This window comes from Carassius carassius, chromosome 36 (genome assembly GCF_963082965.1).
Source record: "Carassius carassius chromosome 36, fCarCar2.1, whole genome shotgun sequence".
Classification (NCBI taxonomy): Eukaryota; Metazoa; Chordata; class Actinopteri; order Cypriniformes; family Cyprinidae; genus Carassius; species Carassius carassius.
In genome coordinates, this window is record NC_081790.1 from 10,104,689 (window position 1) to 10,120,213 (window position 15,525).

Genomic DNA, 15,525 nt, shown 5'->3' on the forward strand with positions numbered 1-15,525 from the left:
GAAAATGATGGTGGAGTTCTTCTCCGCTGCGATGGTGTTGAGGGTCTGGAGGTAGCGCAGCTGCAAAGCAGAGGGGGACTCTGCGATCACCAGAGATGCCTCCTTCAGTGCCCGTGACGCATTCATTTCTCCCTCAGCGGCTATCACCTACAAAAAGCAGAGGTGGTGTGAAAAAAAAAAAAACCTTCCGTGCCTTGATTTAGCAAACCTTGTATACCACACAAAACTTCCCCCTTTAACCCAGTTTCAATTTGACTCCCACTCTTTGTCCGATCTCATTGTTCCTTTGAAGCAATAGTTCACCTAAATATGATCACCCTCAGGCCATCCAAGAAAACACAAAAATGTGTTTTTTTTCTTCATTGGAACAGATTTTGAACAATTTTGCCTTGCATTACTTGCTCACCAATAGATGCACTGCAGTGAATGGGTGCCGTCAGAATGAGAGTTTAAAGGGCTGAACATAACTTCACAATAATCCACACAACTCCAGTCCATCATTTCATTTCTCTATCCATAAAAATGCTTTCTCCAGTCATCTTGTCTGAATCAGGAGTAAAACATGCACAGATCAATCACTGTTTACAAGTAAACCAGTTCTAAACAAATATGTTGGTGGATTTTGATGTGAGAGAAAAACAGGAAGTTGACTTTTCCTCCGGAGGAAGCATTATTATAGATTATGGACTGGTAGTTTGGCCAGAAACAACATTTTAAACTTCAAATGCCTTAATGATGGATTTGTTTCTTACAAACACGCACTGAAGTAGTGTGGATTGCGAATGGATTATTGTGATGCTTTTATCAGATGTTTGGACTCTCATGCTGACGGCACCCATTCACTGCAGGCAGTCAGTTAGTGATATAACGTCTACATTTCTCAAATCAAACTCATCTTCATCTTGGATGGCCTGAGGATGAGTACATTATCAGCAAATTGACATTTTTGGGTTAACTATTCCTTTAAGCAACTTAAGGTTTTGCTTAATTCCTGAGAGTCAGAACACACCATATTTAAACTGTCTGAATATTTGCACCAAGTGGCAGATGGATTTGTGCCAAAATATCGAAAGGGTTTGACTAAATGCACAGCCTTTGGCATCAGCTGAGAACCACTGCTGCACATGACTTCTTTTTAAAAGTGTCTGCTAAACACCCACTTATTAACTGATGCAGAGAGGTACTGTTTCCACTTTTACTAACCAGGACAGTGGTTTCCCACTTCTCACTGTGTGGCTGATGTAGGCTGGGGCATAGACTTGAAGAAAACATACTTGTTGTATCTGAGCTAAGCATGCAAGAATAATTGTGCACCAAAAATAATCTCATTAAACTTCATTTCCCATGTTCGTCTGAGAACATTTCTAAGGAGGGCAAATCAACCAGGCATACAGCTGGAAATGTCAAAATACAGGCTCTCACAAAAATCAATAGACAAATTAGTGGGAAATACACCAAGAAACAGAAAAGAAGTTGTCACTTCCATCTTCCTATGAGAGTATTGCGGTGTCTTGCCTCGAGCAATGAACGATTGCATTCAGCTCCCACACACACAATAATTTGGTCTACAATATGTACATGCATGAACATGAGAGGATGATTAATATGTGTTTGCCAAATAAAAAATGTGAAATGAGTAACAGCAGCCCTAACGAAATACCAAAATCATGTTACCTTAGCTCTGGCCTCTCTGGTTGCTTCAGCTTCTGCCGCCATGGCCCTCTGGAGCTGCAGGGGCAGTTTGACGTCCTTAATCTCCACACGTTCTACTTTAATACCCCAGTCATCTGTGGCATCATCTAGTGTGGACTAAAGAAAACAACAAAGAGTCAAGTCTAAACACTTCTTCTCAGAGATTCCTCATGGCTCATGCTTCTCATGTTTGAAGCACTGTGCCAAGTGTGCGTGTCATGAACAATGTTCCCCAGTTTTTTAAAGGATGTCAGATGGAATGAGCGAATGGCAGGCCACGTGCGAACTGGGCTAGGCGCTAGAAGTGCAGTCGAGCTGGATAAATCAGCGTCTCGGCTGAGCTACGGTGAATGCACTGCCTAAAGATATACAATGTCTGCTTGAATCAGGTCAAGCCCAAACCAAGTTTTATTTTTGGGTGACCTATTCCTTTAAAAATACAATTCTTGTTCTGTATGTGTAGTTTCATGTGTTACCTGCATACTGTGGGCGATTTCCTCCCGGTCAGACAGGATCTCTGCCAGGTTCTTTGTACCCAGCACGTTCCTCAGGGTGGTCTGTGCCAACAGACGAGTGGCTGCATCAGCATTGGTGATGTTGGCTACTGCCAGCGTTGCGTTTTGCACACGGTAGTAGACTACACCATCTACACTCACTGTCACAGAGTCCTTTGTCAGCACCTATCAGGATGAATACACAAAGACTATTTAATAAAAAACATCATCTGGGTGATATTCTGCAAAATAAAAATTGAATGTTACAAATTGTTTACTTCTAGTCCCTGTATATTCAACTGTGTAGCAAATGTATTAACGTTGTAAATGCTTGATGCTGTTCCTGTGTTAAAACAAAGGCTGAAGTTGAGGATTAGTGTTTGTGTGTGAGATCTCACCTCCTGAGGGGGGATATCAAAGGTGATGGTGCGCATATCCACATTAATAAAGCTGTCTGTGCACGGCAAGATGAAGAAAAGACCTGTGTAAGACAACACACACATATGATAAAAGATTTAACAGCAGCAGACACTCAGAGCATCATAATCAGTAACCCTCAGAAACAGGGCTGATCTTCAATGGGTGCACAACTGGCAATCTACCAAATTCCATTCTCACCGCCAACTAGACTCAGCTGACTGCATTCATGAGTATAATGAATGATCGCACTGACAACTGCTTTGATGCTTCACAGTGCAGCAGTTACATCAGTTTATAGGATTCGTTTTTCTGTGAATGATTTTAATATGTAATTTATTAACAGGGATTTATTAGTAATTTACGAATGGCAAAGCTGAATTTTCAGCAACCATTACTGCAGTCTTCAGTGATCCTTCAGAAATCATGACCGTGGACAACAAAACCGGTCATAAGGGTCAATTTTTCGAAAAGATGTATACATAATCTGAAGGCTGAATAAATAAACTTTCCATTAATGTATGTTTTGTTAGGATCTGACAACATCTATTTGAAAATCTGGAATCTGAGTGTGCAAAATAAATTAAAATATTGAGAAAATCACCTTTAAGTTCTTACCAATGCATATTATTATATGCATATATTTACAGTAGGAAATTTTCTAAATATCTTAATGGAACATGATCTTTACCTAATATCCTAATGATTTTTGGCATAAAAGAAAAATCTAAAATTTTGACCTATACAATGTATTTTTGGCTATTGCTACAAATATATCCCCGCGACTTAAGACGTTTTTTTTTTTTTGTTCCAGGGTCACATATGCTGATTTTTATATAGAAAGTTCAAAACATCAAAATTTATCTGAGATAACCTTTTTTTGTATCAATAAAAAAACGGTTGCTTTTTTAATTTCTTAATAAAACAAAAAACTCTATATCACATCTATATCAATGTATAGTAGCTAATAAACAAATATTTAATACGATAAACCTTTTAAAGAATTCATATATTTATACATTTATTTATTGCTTTATATATAAAAGGCAGGCCTGGGCAATAAATATATATATATATATATTTGCTGTATAAAATAAAAAAGGCTGGAAGAAAAAACAGGCCACTGAGAACAGTTTGGCAATATGTGACCAGGAAAACAAGTAGGTCTGTGTGTCTGTGTGTGTGTGCGTGCGTGTGTGCTTGAGCTTTAGTAGTTTAGTGTTTAATTTGTCATCCCTGCAGTTTCTAAACAAAACTGGGAGGTTTTCTAGAGAGTGATCTTCAGGATTTGTTAGTCTGTTCAGAGGTTTGTCTCCTGTGGAAAATTCCACTCACATTCCACCCTTAAATAAAGCTGTGGGGGAGGAGCCCACAGCAGTTTGTTTGCAGACCTCTGTGGCCTCAAAGAGGACCAAGAAATCAAGCTTTCTTTTCAGACCTATAGTATATGGCATCTAGCCAAATGTATTACCCCAAACATACTACAGAAAAGAGTTTGATATAGAAAGCTCACGGTGAAAAGCCTCTGTTGACTTTCATTGTGCAAGAGGGATTAAGTCGGTGGACTAACACTAAAAATAGGCACAACCTTCATAAGTTCCTTCCTGGAGGGAAAAGCCCTGCGGATTCATATTCCCAAACACAGCACAAACCAATACACACCAGAGACACCAACACTGCACAGTGTCATTAACTCAAACTTAAGAACTTCAGCTATATAGATTTGAATTTACTAAAGAAAATGTCAGTGTTCACTAAAGCAGCAAAATAATTATTTTGTTTTAGATTACCTTAAGTTTTGAATGAATCATACACTTCGTCAAAGTTTTTTTTTCTCTGTTACATAGGATTCACAAAATTCAACATTGTGCCACCTTTTTCATTAAAGATCCGTCAAAATTCAGTAAGCCAAAAAAGCATGAAAAAGAACTGCAACAACAGTGTGCAAATATTTCTGTCAATCATTGTAGGTTACTCATTGAATGCAAAACGTTTTAACAATGCAAGCTGATAGGACATCTTCAAACTTTGATATTAAATCCATCTGTTAAGTGGTCTAAATGTAATTTGCTGAATAGAAAGAATAGAAAGAGAAGGAGGAGAAGACAAAGAAATGGAAACAGAAATATAACCAGACACCAAGATCAACCTCATCATGGCAACAGGATCACAAACAAAAAGGATGGTAATTAGACATCTGGTCAAATGACTTTTATGGCTTAGAAGTCTAGAGTACAGAGCACGCATAACCTGACATTACAATCTCAGACGTTAATACCTTTTTATACAGCTGTTACAATATAACCTTAAAGACTATGAAAAGTTATGCAAGACCATAATGTGCCCTTGAAATAAACAACTGAAATAAAACGTGATGCTTTGCAGGTAATATGATCTTTTATAGACGCCTCGGGAAAGCACATGTGCTTAGTGGAAAATATTTCCTGAATATAATCAATTTCTATATTACATTTGCATATGATTGAGTAAGGTGTGCCTTTACAGCATACTCAAATGAATGCTAGGGTGATCCTGAAAAACACATGGTTTATTCAGGTCAGCGGTAATGCAAAACAGATCACTTCTGTTTCTCTGCAACACAAGTGGTTTTATCTTTCTCCCCTTGTAAGAAACCATCATTGTGGTGGACAGCCACAGCACAAATACAAACATGTAGACAGCAAAAAGTCTCACATTTAACCACACACACAATGAAAACAACACAAGTGTGATCACATTACAGACTGCAGGAGCAGGAGCATTATGAAGTGAGATGCCTAGACCACTAGTAGTGATTAAATCACAATGATCAAATCATATTTCTTTGTTTTCTTTTACCTGGTCCTTTGGCTCCTCCTCGTAAAATGCGTCCCAGACGAAAGATAATAGCCCTTTCATATTCCTTCACTATCTGTAGGAACAAGAAGTATTTTTCTCTCAAAACTACAGCAGTTTAAAACAGCAGAAGGTAAAACACCCCCCAATTATGTCATTTAGATGTTGATTGGCAACCTTTATCATGCATTCATCATCTTTCTTATAAAGATAAAGATGATAAAGATTATAGGACTTCTCACTTCCTATGAAAAAAAACACTCCAATCTGGTGTGAAAAAATGTTGCACCGATTTATGATATGGGAATGATCAACATTAAATATACTCATACCTTTTGACCTATGAATTTTCACAACTTTTGTAAACTGTTTATGATTTCCAACAAGGATTGTAAAATCACTTTATAGAGTTTGCCCTCATAAAATGCAATTTCTAGCTAATAAATCATTTTAGAGCTGAACATAACTAAAATCTTCAGGGATGCACAATTTATAGGTACAGTACTGGAAATTAGAGCCCGACCGATATATCGGCCGGCCGATATTATCGGCCGATATAAGCTAATTGCATTTAAATCGGCATCGGCATTTATAACGGCCGATGAAACATGAGAAACAGAGTCTCATGCTTCACTCATGTTATGAGTGTTGCATAGTGTGCCCACCAGAGGGAGCTCTGCAGCTCCAGAGTTAACAACAGCGCCAGAAGTCCACTACAGAAGAAAGCGATCAACTGTTTTGACGGTGAGTCTGTCGTTCGTCATGTGAAATGATTGTAGATTTAGTTCATACCCTGTATATAAAAACTGTGTGGTAGTTCTAGCTAACGGTCCTATCATTATTACTTCTAAATATTCTGTAACATCACTTACAGCCGCTAATGCATTGCTATATTAGATTAGCCACAAAGCTAATACCATGTTTATCAGTGGAAGAGCGTGAACGTTAATAGGAGGTCAAACTATAACGTTAGCGTTTAACTTATTCTTATTCTATTGCGGTGTGTTTCCCACATAATGACCGCGTAATTGGGCCTTTCACACAGTACGCGGTATGCACGGCGCTTGCCGCTGGGTTCAGCGTTGCCCTTCAGATACAACGCGATTTGCGCTGCGCTATGGCATAGGCGGAGTTTTAAAAACGTTTAGCGGGAGCTCTTTCATAGTCTGTTGTTCCTCCTTTCGGTCAGAAGCCAACCTGTATCTGTCCCGTTGTAAGAAGCGAGCGATAGCGCTAGTCCTGCTGATGAGAATTAAGAGAGAAGCAGTGAAGAAGAGGCTACCCTCAGGTCCAGAGAACAATTTGGTGAATTCAGGCTGGTTACGTTACTCTAACGCTAATAGCTTCCTTTTTAGCAGGCCCCTTAAATGCTTGCTATTAACTTGTTTGAAGGTGGTTCTTCTCAAAATTGACAGTGGTGTGTTCATGACACTAACGTTAACCATTCAACTTCGAATTGATTCCGTAATCTTCCGGTAATAGTAGGCAAGATGATGTTTTGATTCAGACTGCACAAAGAGAAGAGGAGAAGATATACGGGTCTGTTGTGAATGTGTCTGTGAGAGCAAATATAGTGTAGTTACAGTAACTACAGTAGGTGCGTCAGAAATGATTAAACCAGAGGGGACATGTAAATAAATGTGAGCTGAACAAGCGCTTTTTTTTTTTTTTTTTACATATTGTTTCAAAGCAGCTTTACATACATAACAGGAAAATGTTGAAATAATATTGTTAAATATAAGTAGGTAATACCTATTGCTTGACAAATAAAAAAATATATATATATTTCTCATTTTTGCCTATGTAGGAGATCCCAGTTTATTATTATTATAATTCTAATGATGACATGAGTAATGATACATGGTGATATTATTAATACACATGCTTATTCTTTCTCCGTCTCTCTTTCTGCCTACAGATGGCTGAAAAAGGTGAATGCTGTAGCAGCAAAGTGTGGGACTACTTCTGCAAATACTTTAACTTTAGTATTATAATTTATTTACAGTAAACACACAGACTGTTAAAACCAGCTTCAACTGGAAGAAAGTAAAAGTGTTAAATGTTTAAAACCAGACTGTTTTTTGATAATTAAAAAATATATACTTTTGATGTGCAATTGTTTAGTCATTGAGACTGTAATCTAAGGCTTTTTTTTTTAACATAGTCCATTCTGGAAAATGGTTTATACAGCCCACATACATAGAACAGGCAGATATTTTGCTATTGAATGTTGTGTAAGTGCAGTTTATAGGAAATGGGTCTAATATCCAGATTATTTTTAAAATCAAAATATCGGCTTATAAATCGGCTCTTTTCGAGTTAATATCGGCATCGGCCCCCAAAAATCCATATCGGTCGGGCTCTACTGGAAATGACATGCTTAACTACATTTAGATTAACTTTGCTGTGATTAAACGCTCACTTATATTAATCTTTAATAATGCTAATAATTTAATTACACTGAAATTATAACAAATATCATGTTATCTTTTGCAAATGAATATCTTTTTCAAAATGAATACACAGTATATTATAATGATGTGATGTCTAAATTCACTTGTGGCATTCAAAATGTCTGATTAGTGTTTTTTTTTTATTTATATTGTATTATACAGGTGCATCTTAATAAATTAGAATTTCGTGGAAAAGTTCATTTGTTCAGTAGAGTAGCTCAGTTATACAACTCAAATTATGAAACTTGTAGGGCTGTGCCGATCACGATCAGCCGATCGTTAATGCGCATCTCGTCAGTAAAGCCGGTTCTCTAATCAGCGGTAAATTCCATCAGGTGCGTGATTTCACATAGAGCAGCTGTTACTACACAGAGTCATTGTTAACCGAGAAGATGCGCAAATCCACTTTCATTTTCTGCGTTTATTTGCACATCTTCTCGGTAGAAACTAGAAACTTGTGTATTACCGTAATTTTCGGACTATAAGTCGCACCTGAGTATAAGTCGCATCAGTCCAAAAATACGTCATGACGAGGAAAAAAACATCTATAAGTCGCATTTATTTAGAACCAAGAGAAAACATTACCGTCTACACCCGCGAGAGGGCGCTCTATACTGCTCAGTGTAGGCTACAGGAGCACTGAGCAGCATAGAGCGCCCTCTAGCGGCTGGAGACGGTAATGTTTTCTCTTGGTTCATGTCAAATTAATTTTGATAAATAAGTCGCACCTGACTATAAGTCGCAGGACCAGCCAAACTATGAAAATAAGTGTGACTTATAGTCCGGAAAATACGGTAAATAAATTCACAATGCACACAGGATGAAGTAGTTTAAGTCTTTTGTGATGATTTTGGCTCACATTTAACAACAACCTACCAACTCACTATCTTAACAAATTATAATACCTGCACAGGATTCCTGAGCCTTCATAATGATCTCTCAGTTTGGTTCACTAGACTACACAATCATGTGGAAGACTGCTGATCTGACAGTTGTCCAGAAAACTTGTCCAGTTTTGAGTTGATTTGCTGATTGGCAAGTCACTATATTCTAATTTGTTGATATAGTGAATTGGTGGGTTTTTGTTAAATGTGAGCCAAAATCATCAGAATTAAAAGAACCAAAGACTTAAACTACTTTAGTCTGTGTGCATCAAATTTATTTAATACATGAGTTTCACAATTTGAGTTGAATTAAATGAACTTTTCCATGACATTCTAATTTACTGAGATGCACCTGTATTATATTATATTATATTATATTATAGGTCATTTAATGCTGAAACATTAATTTTTTAAATTTTTTTATAGGTGCACCCCCTCCAATCTTCTGTTTTTCTATGCATGGAGTTCACGTTCTTTCTTTTTTTTCTCCACAAAATTCCCAGGGTTTTCCATGACAATGGGAACCCTGATATACAAAGATTTAAAGGAAAAGGTGTATGCAGATGTAAGACATCACACTAATGAAAGGACCAGCACAAAGTACCTTAATGCACATCCATATGGAGAGAGGCAGAGTCAGCAATGTGAGCAGGATGGAGAAAAGCACCAGGATCCAACCACACACGCCAATGTCACTGTCTCCACTCTCCAAGGCTGTAAGGCAAAGCAAATGTGCATATGCATAAACTTTTATTATATACTACACAATAACAAAACGATTAACCTACTGTAACACAGCTCATAAAAAATATGGGTTAAATGAGGTCAAAGATGCAAAAACAATCAAAAACACTGAAGTGCATTGTAGCACTAGTTTGCTTATGAACCAAGGAACATCATCAGAACATTAACAACATTCAAGAGCCATTCAACCACATCAATCACATAGCAAATGAACACTTCCCTAAAGGTAAAAACTAAAATTAACAAACAAAACTGCCATTGCTTTACTTTCAAACCTTACCTACCTTGAGTATCATCATTTGTGTAACACCACCGATCTATAGAGAAATGTAACTGTAAGAGGCTACTGTATGCATGGAATAAAACCATTAGTCTACAAGCCCATCAGCCCTAATATAGATAAGACATTTCCTTAAGCAGATCCATTCAGAGTAAATTACATAAACTGCTGCGACAGTCAGAGCAAAGTAAGATTGAATGCTGGACCTCCGTGAAGTTGGCACCCCATAAAACGAAATAATTTCCAAAACTATGCCATTCGTTTGTGCTGCGTTTGTGCTGATTTGTGCCGCAAAAACGAACGTTTGTGCTGGTTTGGTGTTTGAGATATTGAACATTATTTTTTGGGTTGCGTGACGTCACTCTCCACCCCATGTCCTTCAAATCGCTCCAAACCGGTGTCATTCGTTTGTGCTCGGTTTGTGCTGGTTTGTGCCGTTAAAACAAACACTGTATCTGTTTTCCTTTCGCAGATATAATAAATTTAATTCGGGAGCTGTGACGTCACTCTCCACCCCACCTCATCTAAATCGCACCAAACCGGTGTCGTTCGTTTGTGCTCGGTTTGTGCTGGTTTGTGCCGTTAAAACAAACACTGTATCTGTTTTCCTTTCGCAGATATAACAAATTTAATTCGGGGCAGTGACGTCACTCTCCACCCCATGTCCTTCAAATCGCACCAAACCGGTGTCATTCGTTTGTGCTCGATTTGTGCTGGTTTGTGCCGTTGAAAGAAACACTGCAACTACGATCCCCTCTTAAACATAAAAAAAGAAACTTTTTAAGTACAGTTACATAACTGTCCACCCCATATGGTCCAAATCGTTGCAAAACTGTGCTGCTCGTTTGTGCTCGATTTGTGCCGGTTTGTGCCGTTACGAGGAACATTGTATCTTTTCCCCCTCCTTAGAAATAACACATTGGATTCGGGACAGTGACGTCACTCTCCACCCCATGCCGTCCAAATCGCCCCAAACCGGTGCTTTTTGTTTGTGCTCGATTTGTGCTGTTTTGTGCCGTAGAAAGAACCATCATAAATTATTCCATTCTTTAGACATCACAAAATCTTTGGAGGAGGAGTGACGTCACGCAAGCAAGCCGCGCTCTCCATCCATCTCGTCTACAAACCTGTCCGGTTCGTTTGTGCTCGCACAGGGCCGCAGCTGTCAGTGTTCTTTTCTGTAGATATGGGAATGTTTTATTGCCAGTGACTTCATCAAGCTCCAGATTTTTTTAAAAAAGGTATGTGATTGATTGACGCATAGCCTTGTTTAAAAATTCACGTTGTGTGTCACAGCTTTTTGAAAACTTTGTAGCATGTTCGTCGCTTGTTTGTGTTCTTGTCGATCTCCTTTGTTATTATTATGTTTTTTATTCAAATTGAGCTTAATTTATCAAATGAAAGTTTAGGCTACTACGTAGTTTGTTTTAAATGTGTAGGCTATTGCATTATCTAGGCCTATATTGCAGATGATAATCTGAGCATTTTATCTTTCTCTGAAGAATAAAGTGAACCAAGGACAGGTGAGCAGTGTTTCTGTTTGTTTAAAACATTTTTAAAGCAACTAATTGAGGACTGTAACTTGTTAGTTTGCTGTTCTTAGCTTGGTCTTCCCACTTTTGACCAGTTTAGGATTCTGTCATTTCGTACTTGTCCAAATAAAGAAAGTTATAGAGATGTTATTAATTGTTGGGTGAAGTATTCCTTTAAGACCAGCAAACCACCTGGTTAAAGTTTTTCTTTCTCTCGGTCTCTCTCAGCTGAACAGACAACATGTCCCAAACTTGTTTCCTTTTAATTGCAAAGATAAATATAACAATAACAAAGCAATTTCTGTGGAGAATTTACTTTTTTTTTTTAAAGAACCATAAAATAAGATAACTACAAAAAAATTTGACTTCATGTAATAGAAGTGTTAAAATGAATATCTGGGTACAAAGACAGAACAATTACAAAAGAAACAGAACCTGCTCAAAAAATCATGGAACTGTTAAAACAGAAATAAAGTGAATAATGTAGATTAACTACAATAGAACAACAATATAGACTGTTCTCTTATTGATTATGAAAATTAACTAATTTCTGCAGAGACCAGTCCAAGAAATTCATTAATCAAAGGTTTTAGTCCTCCTTTGTGAACATCATGACATGGGGTTGTATTTTGTTTTTTGCTGAGACTGTTGTGACATGCTCACACAGGTCATCATATTTTTCCCAGGCAAAAGAGTTTCTTCTGCAGTAAGCCACGTAATGTCCAAGAGATTCCCTTGTTGGTCCTGGAATGAATGCAACAACCCCTCGCAAAGTGAACAGCTGATTGTCCAGCTCCATGTGGACAGGGATTTCAGACAGTGGATGGTTAGTATCCACACTTGTTTCAATACACAGTAGTTGTCCAGGTATGCATCTGTGTGTGACAGAGCCATTGCAGAGGAATTTCATTGATGGATCATCCTTAATTTTCCAGTTATCTGGACAATCTTGGGGTGATTTCAGTGGCTTCAGACACTTGGACCTGTTGAGGTGTAGCCCATCTTCCAGTGCTGCTTGGAGGCTTTTCAGTCCACCAGTTTGTAGAATATCTACGTTGACTGGTAGGAGATAGATGGTCCTTGAAGATTTTGTATTTCGGCTGCAGTATGGAGAAGAGCACTCAGCTGTAAGTGTTGCACTTGGCATTTGTTTCATTGTTGATGTGATAATGTTAGCAACATTGCAATCCGCATTGACCTGCCTCACACCTGATTTTAGGTGAACACACTGAAATGTATCCAACAGCATTTTTGCCCTCTTTGCATAAGCATCTTTTCCAACTCCTTTTGTGACTATGGTCTTCACCAAATCAAACATTTCAGTTTTTGTGTGCTCTTTGTTGAGATAATGTCAGAATGATCCACTGTCACAGAATGCAGAGCAAAGGCACTGGCAAAAGGAATCAAAGGCACAGGTATTACTTACACTTACAAGCATTTTGTCAACCGCAATGGGCTTTTTAGCCTGGTAGTTGCCATTTTTCAAGACATTAATTTTTGTCTTTTTTCTTTTCAGGTTTATGTCTGCATGCAACCACTCAGAGCAAGGGTTAAGGTAGGACAGTCGTTTTTTTGGAGGAACACCGAGGCCTTTCCAGTTTTCAACAGGGTCTTCCTCCACTGATTGTTGCTTAACCTCTGTGTCCTGCTCACTATGGGCAGTTTGTGTCTTCTGATTCTTTGTCTCAATGTGCTCTGTTATCTTCACCGGTGCAGAGGAAAGCCTCATGTTTCCCTCAAGAAACTCAAGGTGGCGTGTGACAAAACGGTCAATTCGGATGGGGAGGCTTTCATGTTTGAAAAGGCCGTGTTTTATGTTTTTAAATTCAGCCTCAACATTTGCAGAGCTTGCTGTGTTGTGTGCGCTTTTAAAGTGTGGAACCATCACAGCTGTCCAAAGAGGTAGGTAGCATGCCATTCTTATTATATTTGGGACAAGCTCTGGAAGGAAATGAAGATTGTCTCTGTCACCATGATGTGCTGCAATCATCTTACTTTCTTCACAGATTTCTGTAACCCATGTTTTCAGATCTGTGTGGAGTGTCTCCTCGACTCCGGTCACCTCTGTTAATTTGTCATCTTCAGAGACACATGGCAAGACCCCCTCTGCAAATCGTCTCTTCAATTGTGCTTTGCATGTTTCCGAGACAACAGGTAAACCTTTGTCATCGTTTCCTTCTGATTCACTGAAGGCAACAACTGCAATTGAATGAATGAGCTCCTTTGCATCTTCCAGTGTATCAGACTGTAAAAGTTGTGCCATGGCTCGTAGATAGAATTCTCTTACTCTGTTTCCTTTTTGTCTAAGGCATTCCCACCGGCTAATGAGCTTGATGCAGTGTGCAACATCTACTCTGATGAAGCAAGGTGGGAGCTTTGAGTCTTCGGGCTTCCTTGTCAGCACTCCAAAGCACTGATTGATGTACGTTTTCAGGTCTGGGTAAGGAGTGAAGGCCTTAACCAGTGCTCCAAGCAAAGCCAAGGAGAAATCACAGACCGCCTCTTTGGGCACAGCAGCACCTGCTCGTTGCCATTCATTGAGCCAGTTGGCAATAGAATTGATGGTGTGGCTCTCTGATAGCATTTGCACTACTTGAATATGATCTCCCTGTGAACACAAAACTCCTTGATACAGGAAGACATGTCCAGAATTGCCACAGGGTCTTCTCAGTCTTTTCACAACTGTACCTGTTGCATCAAAGCTCACAAATGAGCCAGAGTACTTGGATTTCATTTGATACACTTGCAGCTGAGATGGGGTCCAGTAATGGCAAAAAAACTTATCAAGGCCTATGTCGTGAATGCTTCCATTGTGGGGTACACTGTATTTTAGTAGATGTAGTGACATGATTGGGTCTTTGTCTCCGAGCTCTTTGTCACCCATCTCTTGTTTGGCTTTTCTTAATGTTGCCAGATTTGGCAGGTGGCTAGGCTCTGGGTCACCAACATCCATCATTTTGTAAGCCTCGGCTGCTCGCCATACATGTGCTGGTTTTCGGCCTTCCCAGAGTTCTTTAGACACACTTGTTCTCAGATCCCCTGATAACTTCCGTTTTGCTTTGCCAGTATGGAGACTGTCATCAACATTGCGGATTATGCATTGAAGCACAACTGGTTCATTATCCACTGGCATGTTCTCTGCTGTTATAGACAATTGTGCGTCACACTCTGTGCAGTTCCCAATTATGTCTATGTAGTGAGATGCAACATTTGGAAAAATCTTTGCCCTCCTGAATCTAAGAGTGCATGAGGTTTTGATATTTTTCCATATCTCCTCATACAGGACGTGTGTCCATGCACCACGTTTCAGGATGGTGTATTCTCTTTTACATGTGCTGAGTGATTTGTCATTGTAATCAACCTTTTCAGGCCAGATTTCTACCCATCTCTGATGAGAGAGACTGATCTCAAATTGAATGTCGTAGCATTGACTTTGCTGATTTGTGTCTGCCTTTGACACAACTGAATGAAAATCAGCTGAGCTTTCTTGTGAGCTGTCACTGTTTGGACCTTGATCTTGGATATCTGTGTCGGTTTTGCTGAGCTCAAGGATTTGCCATATATTGTGCCTGTTTGTCTTGACAATAGTATAAAGGTTCTTTGGTGAAACTTTGTTGTTTAGTTGTTTGCTTAAATTTGCCCACACCTTTTCTGTAGGAACTGCTATGTTTGTCCCTGTAATAATCTGTTCCTTTGCAGCACTGATGACTTTGATGATGTCATCACATCCACAGGCTGGTTTCCTAGGCATCTGATCAAAACAGGAATAATTTTTAATGTAGTTTTTAATAAAGTAGTTGGGCCAAATGAACTAACTTGTTACCAACAGGTTACTTGCTTATTTATACGGTTTGTGTGTGTGTGTGTGTGTACATATACATTATATATATATATATATATATATATATATATATATATATATATATATATATATATATACTTCCATGGAATCGAGATGTTGGGCAAAATGATAGGGAGTGATATACTTAGTCGCCATTCACTTAAACTGCATATTGTTTTCCAAATCAGTTCAAGTAAATGATGGCTGAAATAAAAGCATGTGCAGACTATAGTCCAATTGTTCTGTGGTCATTCAATTAGATTTACCTCAGAAAATCTGGTCATCCATCCTATATTGGCCGTGTTTAGATATTGCTACTTTTTTATGACTAGAAAATCCGTCATTTGGTGGCT

The 15,525-nt window shown here is 38.6% G+C and overlaps 1 protein-coding gene across 1 annotated transcript; it reads right to left on the reverse strand.

The window, feature by feature from the left end:
• Nucleotides 1-3: 3 nt before the first annotated feature.
• Nucleotides 4-9,833, reverse strand: LOC132116557 (stomatin; the record flags this gene model as incomplete). Its single annotated transcript, XM_059525436.1, has 7 exons — nt 9,800-9,833; nt 9,380-9,489; nt 5,442-5,514; nt 2,585-2,667; nt 2,169-2,372; nt 1,675-1,809; nt 4-147 (listed from the first exon to the last, which is right to left on the reverse strand). Coding segments are annotated over exons 1-7 (768 nt in total), but the record flags the coding sequence as incomplete, so codon positions are not given.
• Nucleotides 9,834-15,525: the final 5,692 nt, after the last annotated feature.